We start from the raw sequence: 9,679 nt of genomic DNA on the forward strand, positions 1-9,679 counted from the left end.
TTGGAAATTCTGCTTTTCGCTGCATTTTTAAGTGGCAACTTGCGAAAGTTTCGCGTTCTAGGAACGGACGACAAACGCCAGCACAAGGACATGCACTGAGCTGCAACTTTATTTCCACCAGGAGAATGCTGGTTCTTGTACATAATCGCACAGTTTACAAAATACAACTTGCCGGAATTCGATACAACATGTTACAATCATCATCAGGTCTGCAAGAAATGGTACAGAGATATCGTGTTCACCGTATGCATCTTTAAAAGCGTATGCTGAAACCCTTGTCGGTCTTGGTGACATCCATGCTACCAAACTCGTCAATGTCCGAATCTGAATTGCCATCTCTGAAATTACCCCATTCTTCCGCAGAATCGTCGTCGTCCTCACCCTTCGATGCTGGTACTTGTAGTCCAGCAATAGGTACGGGTAAGGGTTCTTCGGTGAAGTATAGATCATTCAGCAGGTCAGAAGCACTGGCCCTCTTTGCTGGGTCATAACAGAGTAGCCGCTTTACCATGTTAACCTCAGAAGCAGACCTGTTAGGAAGTGATGCTTCAAGGCCCACAGGCTTCTCAACCTTGTTGAAGAAGATCTTGTTGTAATCGGGTAAATTTGAACAGCCTGGGAAGGACTCTTCTGTGATATTGCCCAGAACCCCAATGATTCTACCAATCTGATCAATATCAGACTGGCCTGGGAATATAGGCTCTAAATTGAGAAGCTCAGCCAAAATGCATCCTAGTGACCACAGGTCGATCTCTTGGCCGTAGTTGGTTGAACCGTATAGGAGCTCAGGAGCTCTAAACCACCGTGTTCCAACACAGGAAGTGAAGGCGCCAGATTCTTCATCCCCCATGTCTTCTTCAGCATCATATGAATAGGACGCTCTAAATGGATCATCGTCGATGTCTGCTGTGCTGCAAGTGGCAAAACATGAGGTGTTTCCATCCTGAAGGCTCATTCTGTCGACATCCCCATAAGTGGACTTGGCCCGGAGTTGGTCTATCTCATCTAGGTAGTCAGCTGCAGTGAGTCTCTCTGGCTCCTGAGCAGCAGGAATTTCCGGTTCATGAGTTGGCTGTTCCTGAAGAAACCTGGCCTGGGGGAGAACAAAGAGCAAAAGAACTTCTTAAAATCAAATCAACTGATACAAACAATTGATAGCAGTACAGAGGTATAGCATACCGCGATACCAGAAAAAGACAAACTTGTTTATCTATATATGATAGGCCACGTATAGGCTTCATGTGTTCCATCACAAGAAATAAGCCTGCCCCCTAGTAGAGCAATGTTACTGCTATGACAAAATAATTTATTTGTCGTAAAGCCTTCTAATTGAAATTGTGAATCTATACCACTATATAGTAGACGAGTTTTTGAATTTAAATTTGTAGCACTTAGTTCCACAAGCTTCCGGCCAATGCAACATTTGAAGTACTCCGAGCCGTCGATTTGCATATTGGAGCTTCTATGTGCCGTTCATCAGAGCTAACCAATTTTGATCTAACGGCCATGATTGCTGGGATTCGCCACCTGAGTTCCCGCGCTCGTGACTGGTGAAGTGCTGGAAACTTCGGGTGAAGTCCCGCGCCAGCCAAAAAAGCTTCAGCTGTCATCAGGTTGCCAGGTTGAGGGCCCCATCCATGTGGCAAGCGGCCTCTAATTTTTTTGTCGCTTCACGGCCAGGCAGGAATAAACTAACTGCTACCACTAAATGTGAAGATTTCACCAACTCCACACTTAGCACATATATCCTTCCTGATATTGACATTTTAAACGGATTTACCTAATAAATTATTCTTCGCACATCAACTACAAAACCCCTCTTAGAAAGAGGGAGAGAACAATAGACTATTGTATATTGGCCGCGGCGTTTTGGCTCACACACATGCTCCTGGTTTTTAAAATTACTTTTGAACATATATTAAAATATAAAAATAATTTGATAAAAATAAATGACGTACATCTTAATGTTCTACGTGGTTGCAATTTTTTCACAAAAAATCGATATTTTTTGTGTCATGTGTAAAAAAGAAATTTCGGTTCTTAAAAGTGCTCTTCAAAAGGACATATTCTTATATTTTTCACGCAAGACATAAAAAATGTCTATTTTCGGCGAACCTTGACGGAATACCGACATGTACACGTGGAATTTTTCTTTAGGAGTTTTTGACATTCTAAAATATTTTCCCAATAGTAGGAGCATATGCACCCTAGATCAAAATTAGATATTCAGCTATAGTATAGGCTATTTATAAATAAAATATATCATAAATATATAGTATCTACCATGTACTTTTTATATTTATTTTTAGTATGATTAGTTGAGCACAAAATGTAAAACTGTGACGAATAAAATTAGTGGTTCTTTTTTATGAAATATAATTTTTTGATGACATGATCGAAATTATCCAAGGTTAATTTTTGTATATAACAAAGTTTTATCAAAAGCCTTCTAAGACAAGACATGAATTGTATGTATGTTTCCACATGAATATATGTAGTATATATATTAAATCATAAAATTGCACCCAAGCATGGAAATTTCAAATAAATTGTGCATTGACAACAACTCTCTTTACAGATTAGATTATCACCATGGATGAGAATATTAGGTCCTTGTATTATGTTATTTTGATGGAAACCAAATTCGTGTGTCATAGATTCTTGCCTATGGCTACATTAACTATGTCATTGTATGATGAAAATATTTTCCTGGCCGGTAAAAATACTTTCTGTGCCATGCAATATTCCATGAGATGTTAAAATATTAATTATTAACATGTGACACAAACATTTTACAACTCTTTCTAGGTTGTTTCAAGCACCATTGAAATTGAAACTAGTTTAATTATTTTTTTGGAAGTAGGAAAAAAAATGGACAAAACTCACACATACCGTCGAATGATGGCTCAAATCAATGTCCACGGAGAGGTATACGCTCATTGTTTGTATGTCGTGCGTATTGTCGAGCGTGCAAAGCACATGCGGTTTACTAGTATAAAACAGCATGTAAGATCTTAATTAAGAATTCAAAGCAATCTTTGTATATAAAACACGAGTATATTTCATAGAGTTGTTGACTAGTACTTCAAGGGAAATTCTTTAACAGTATTTAAAATGCTCTTGTTAGTCGTTTATCTAATGCAACTTATTTTGATCATGCATCAGCTCAACTGCTGAAACTGAAGATGGTGACCTATAAATAATATATTGCCAACTTCCAACACTATAAACCACAGAAAACAATCCATCCACCGAATCCAGCCTAAAACAGGGTTTGGATGTCCTAATGAAATACGGGAAGTTCTCGACTATATTCATCTAATGGCTGGAGCAACGCTGATGTGAATAATTAACTATCCTAGCAGGAAGCAAGGTAGGGTCCATTGAAGAATAGTCACTACATATGGCTTCCCAATTGAAAGGTCTGTGCGGTGTACAGGTATGCCTTAGCATAATATCAACCCATAATGCTACAGCACACAAAGCCACGTCTCAAAAAGTGAAGATGTAATTTAGGAAAATCGCATACTAAGTTTCCCCTAGTACCTTAAAGGCGAGAGCACACCATACATTAACCCATGAAACAGATAGCTAGATCTTTAACATCAGTGCTGATCAATGACTGTTCATAACTTATTTATTTCTTCATTATCAGCCCGATTTTAATTCCAATGGGTATTAACTTCCATGCTGGAGCACAGCCACTTCAACGTCCGTAAAAAGCATATAGTTCAGAGGTCTATTTCACAACAATAGATTCCTATGATTTCCAGAACAATAGTTCCAAGCTCTAGATGTAGAAGATCCTTCTATCATCAAATTATTCTGGATGTATACAAATTGCAAATAAAATGGTTCCTTGGCAGTTATATCGCCAAAGAGTTGGAAACCACTAGAGCTGCATGTTGGATCGAGCTCCAGCTTAGATGGAAAATATAACGTTGATAAGGGGAGGGGCCACAAACCCAGCTTCCATGCCCCTCACCCACCTAACGCCCCCGGCCAGGGGCACCCAAATCAACAAGTGGTTTTCGTCCCCAGTCACCAGTGCTAGAACTAAAGAGAGGGGAGCAACATCCACCTGTGATAGACTAGTTCAAGCAAGGTTCCACCTTGCTTCCCACATCCCATCCAATCTAGGGAGAGCGTTGCAAAACGGAAAGATCGTCACCTATGGTACCGGTGACCGGGTAGTGTCGGTACGCCCCGAAGGATGCCAGTACACACAGTGACACAGCGATTGACTACACCAACTCTTTGCCGCACCCTGCATCGAGCAGGCGAGGGACATCGCATCTGCTCCAGCAATGGCTTCATCCATTGCCCGTAAGCTTCTTAGGTGCTCTAATTGTGGGTGTGGCTAGATCATGTTTATGTTAATGTCTGAAGTCCATTAAATCAACCGCTAAGGTGTTGGAGAAGCAGCTTCTATTTCAGTATAACTACCGAAAGAAAAAAAATGTATATTTACACAAATCCAATATTCTGTGTCAATTGAGGAAAGATGTCCAGGACTAATCATCCACCAACCAGTTTCGACATGCTAAATCCATTAAATAAACTCATTAGCCGAACTGAGAAAAAAGCTTTGAGGAATTCAACCTGGCCAAAGTCGGCGACCTTGAGCACCCCGGCCTCGGAGATGAGCAGGTTTCCGGGCTTGAGGTCGCGGTGCACGAGGCCGACGCGATGGCAGGCGGCGACGCCCTCGATGACCTGCAGCATCCACCGCTTGACCTGGGCGGCCGGGAGGCCGCCGGCGCGCTTCCCGTCGCGCACAACGGCGGCGAGGTCGAGCGGGAGCCACTCGAGGACGAGGACGTCGTCGTCGTGGTCGCCGCCGGGGAAGTGGTCGAGGAGCGCGACTACGTGGGGGGAGGACTCGGATGCGACGGCGAGGAGGGCGTCGGCCTCGCGCTGGGCGCTGACAGCGTCGTGGACCTCCTTGAGGGCGACGGCGGCGCCGTCGGAGCGGCGACGGCCGCGGTAGACGTCGGCGTAGGCGCCGGAGCCAGCGCGCCCGAGGACCTCGTAGCGGGAGGTGACGTCGGGGCGGCCGTGGATGCTCCAGCTCCCGCCTCCGCCGCCGCCGCCGATCGCCATCGGGATAGAGGGGACGGATGGAGGATTTTTTTTTTCTCTCCCTCCCTTTTGGGAGGAAAGCTGGAAGAGGAGTGGGCTTTGATATGCTACGACTGGGCCACGAGGTGTGCAAGGGAACGAGCTACTAGGCTACGCGATTCGATTTCTTAAAAGAAAAAAAATTGCGAAAAAAAGAAAGAAAAACTAGGCTACCCGATTCTCGACAGAAAAGAAACTCTTCGTAGATAAAAAGAAACTAAGAAGAGGATTTTTTTTACCTCAAAAAAGGATATTTTTTAATTTCCCCGTAGGCTATGGTTAGGGTCCCATGCGCAGCTCCATAAACTCGTGTCGCATTCATGCGTTTGTTGGATCCAGCATAACCCACAAGTATAGAGCCCTTTCCAAAACAAAACGGACTACATCGAGGTCGACCTCGATCTCGTCTAAACGCGAAGTCACTCCGACCAGGTAGTTATTTCCTTAATTATACGCACGTGGGGTCCAAAACTTTCCATAAATAGATGCACGTGGGACCATGGTGGCGGACTTGCACGGAAAATAGCACGGGATGACCTGGTCCAAGCCTGCTTTTTTCTACCTGCTCAAAGCACTGATCCCACTTTATACATGCCCTCTTCTTCTCTGTGGAGACAAACAGACTACATACCATATCTCGGTAGAACACGCGATAAACCGGATCGAGAGGACAATAAAAGTTACATCGAGTACGATCTTCTTCCCCTCCCCAGCCCACGAAAGAAATCACGAAGCACATATAAGAACTCTTCATCACCTACAAGTTTCAATGGAACTCTGTTTCTTGTACTGCTACATCCTCTCGTTCTTCGAGTGCGGTTACGCAAAGCTGGAGCTTGATTTACTACATCCTCTCGTTCTTCGGGTCCGGTTACGCAAAACCGCAACTTGATTTACTACAACCTCTAGTTCGGTGTTGATTTGCTACATTCTCTAGTTTAGAAATCCTGAAGCACATACAAGAACTCTTCCTCCTCCAATCACCTATAAGTGCCGGCAACTACTGCTACATCCTCTGTTTCTTCAGATCTGGTTCTGCAAAACTATAATTTCATTTGCTGCATCCTTATGTTCAGTGTTGATTTGCTACATCCATGGACCTGACATGAAAACTAGTGGATTTTAGCAGCAAGTGGATTACATCTAAAAAAATAGCCTGAAAAAGTTACAACATCTAAAAACGATCTGAACACAATGGTTACATGCTACAGCTGATGTATTTCATTAAGAATTGAACTGATGTATTGCATTAAGAATTGAACTGCTGTAGCATCTTGTGGATTACATGTAGAGCACAGTATATAGTTCAGTTTTAATTTACGTGTTACATTATTTAAAAAATAGATGACACTGAAGCAATGGTTACACCAAAGAAAATATACAGGGAGTTTAATTACAGGTTACATTATTAAAAAAACTTACAGGGAGTTTAATTACGGGTGACACCAAATAAAACTTACAGCGATCGAGTTTACTAACGGCAACAACGACAATGTTTCATCTACTGTCGACATGTAAGCAAATAGAGACAAGTGATACATCTACGACAGACAACTCTAGTGTTCCATCTACTGTCGACATGCAAGCATATATGAACATGTGATAGATCTACTGGAAGCTCCAACGATAACGTTCCATCTACTGTCGACGTGCAAAAAAATATCAACAGGTGATACATCTATTGATGGCTCCAACTCTAGTGTTCCATCTATTGTCGGACATGCAAGCATAGAACAACATGTGATACATCTACTGATGGGTCCAACTCTAGTGTTACTTCTACTGTTGGAGCAGTCCCATCTACTAATTATACATGTACTAGATAGCAGTCCCATCTATTACGCATATTCCACAAAACTAGATTACAACTGGTAGCCACATATTATGCAAATACAAATGTGCCTAATACACAGAAATCATGCAAGCATATCATGTGCAAGATGTAGCCTGAGATAGAGTATTTAGCTTCGACTCGCCAATGCGAACGGCGACGAAGATGTGGTGAATGACGCGCTGATGCGGGGGACGAAGCATTGATGTGGCGGGCAACGCGCGGATCCTTTCTTTGGGGCGAGAATGTAGCCGTCGGAGCTAGGATGTGGTCGGCGGGCGAGGATGGAACCGGCGGGCTAAATTTAAGCTACATCTCACCTCGCTCGAAAAGCTACATCTCGCCTCGCCCAACGAAAAAGCTATATCTCGCCACCGCGCGCTCGACCGAAAAAGCTACATCTCTTCTCGCCCAACCGGAAAAGCCGCATCTCGTCTGGCCCGACCAAAAAAGTTACAACTTGCCGCCGTGCTCAACCAAAAAAGCTACATCTTGTCTAGCCGAAAAAGCTACATCTCGCCTCGCCCAAGGGAAAAAGCTATATCTCGCCACCGCGCTCGACCGAAAAAGCTATATCTCGTCTCGCCCAACCGAAAAAGCTGCATCCCGTTTGGCCCGACCAAATAAGCTACATCTTGCTGCCGTGCTGAACCCAAAAAGCTACATCTTGTCCGGCCAAAAAAGCGGCATCTCGCCACCGCACTAGACCGAAAATCCACATGCTGAAAATATAGCAAAGAGTTCTTATCTATAGGAGTAAAACAGAGCTACAGATCAACTACAGGTTCGAGAAGAGATCGAGAAGAGAGGAGGTATCATCAACGGCTGGAAGACGGAATAGGTGGACAAGGCCTTCGTCTGGCTCAGGAAGATTGAGGTATATCAGACTTCAGATGAACACAAAATCTCTTTCTTTTTTCAAGTTTATTCCCATGAAACTGCTGGACGTTATAGTTTGACCTTGCAGATATAATTCCTGGGTTTGCAGCTATCCATTACTTGCTCCTATTTTGATCTTGATTATCAGGAGAAATAAACCCGCGGGGTTTAAAAAAAGAATCTTATAAATTATAACAGTACATATCACTAAAACTGTTGCATACTGCTAAGCAAATAGTCATAAAAATTGTTGGTTACATTGTACTTATACAAAAAAAAAGTAACTATGTGATGTGCATATGCAGAATATTTCCTGGAGACGCCAAGGGGTTTCAGTTATTGGTTTGACAGCTTAATGAGACAGCAGATGTAGATTTTGGTTCCAGGAACTATGCTCATGAAGCTGGTACACTGCTGGTCATGCTGCTGGGCAACAACAAGATGGAGCTAGAACTTCTGGTGGAAATTCAGCTGGTCTCCTATACACATCCAAATGGGGAATTTTTGAATTATGCGCGTGGAGAACAACATGGAAACAATGAAAAGGGAAAACAGTGAGCTACACCAATGAATAATTATGTAAGCAAAATATGTAAGATTCGGCGAGGAAATTTTACTCAGACATTATATGTGAGACATGTGTCACATTTACGTGTGTTATAGTATTTAAAATCTAGAAACCTTTTTAAAAAACATCCCGGTATCACATTATTTGTTCCCACAAAAATTATTGTAACATCTAGGAGTCTTCCAGATGCATGTTATATTATGTAACATCTAGAAGTCTTCATAAAGAATTTTACACCCCCTGCAGTGGAAAATAACATTTGTGGGGGAAGAAACATCTAAATTCTCAGTCCCATGAGACATCTAAACTAGTGACATTTGAAAACATTTAAAATCCCATGCAATGTAACAAGTAAAGTTAGGCGTAAAACATTTTAGATGTCACTGATCTAGGTGTCACAATATTCTAGACGGTCACTAATTTATCAGATGTTACACATCCTCACTAATTTACCAGATGTTACAAGACAAGCCACTAATTTAGATGTCACACTAATCTATATGTCACACTTATCTAGATGTCACTAATTTACCAGATGTTTACACAGCCAACCAAATGTTACACTAATCTAGATGTCACTATTTTAGATGTCAATAATTTACTAGTGAGGTATGTGTGATCTAACCCAATAACATCCTCGTATTTCACTGATGTTACATAGACAAAACACATCCAGTGAAGTTGTGGAGATGACGGGAATCACAACAAATATCACTTGTTAAAATCACCCAGATGTTACACACCAGTTAAGATCAAAAGCAGAAATTTGAGGAGGATGTTACTGCGTTAGAGCACACACACCTTGCAAGGGGGATGTAGCAGACGACAGACCAGGTGGTGACGCGAGGATGTGACCGGCTTCACATGGATGTAACCGGTGGCACGAGAAATGTAGCCGTCGTCGCGAGGATGTGACCAGGTGTTGAACCGGAAGGCAACCATGCCGGCGTCGCGTCTCCTTCATAGACGGCATCGGCGAGATGGAGCAGGTATTCCCTTGTGCTGGACCGAGAAGACCCTACCTGCGGCTTGCGGAGGTCAGCGTCGTTGATGCCCATGCCGTAGATCACGGCCTGCGAAGCCTCTTGTTGAGCTTGGGCTCGGAATCGTCGGAGACGGGGAGACGGCTGCGGCGCGAACGCGGGTGGCAAGGCAGCGGCCGTAGGAAGGGGTTGGGGTGGTGGCTGGAAGGAAGGGGAAGGTCAACGCCATGGCGGCGGCGAGCGCTCCCGCATCTCTGGCGACGGAGACGGAGATGGGCGGATTTGGGGGAGAAATGG

The 9,679-nt window shown here is 43.4% G+C and overlaps 1 protein-coding gene across 1 annotated transcript; it reads right to left on the minus strand.

The window, feature by feature from the left end:
- Window positions 1-253: 253 nt before the first annotated feature.
- On the minus strand, window positions 254-5,120 carry LOC124683364 (cyclin-dependent kinase F-1-like). Its single transcript, XM_047217894.1, has 2 exons — window positions 4,603-5,120; window positions 254-1,093 (listed from the first exon to the last, which is right to left on the minus strand). Exons 1-2 carry the CDS (start codon window positions 5,101-5,103, stop codon window positions 254-256), a joined length of 1,341 nt encoding a protein of 446 aa, XP_047073850.1. The 5' UTR covers window positions 5,104-5,120.
- Window positions 5,121-9,679: the final 4,559 nt, after the last annotated feature.

This window comes from Lolium rigidum, chromosome 1 (genome assembly GCF_022539505.1).
Source record: "Lolium rigidum isolate FL_2022 chromosome 1, APGP_CSIRO_Lrig_0.1, whole genome shotgun sequence".
Lineage (NCBI taxonomy): Eukaryota > Viridiplantae > Streptophyta > Magnoliopsida > Poales > Poaceae > Lolium > Lolium rigidum.

Coding starts and splice junctions, on each gene's coding strand:
- LOC124683364 (XM_047217894.1), bottom strand. CDS start 5,103: ATGGCGATCGGCGGCGGCGGCGGAGGCGGGAGCTGGAGCATCCACGGC. Junction 1,094..4,602: donor AGGTCGCCGACTTTGGCCAG/GTTGAATTCCTC, acceptor GTTCTCCCCCAG/GCCAGGTTTCTTCAGGAACA.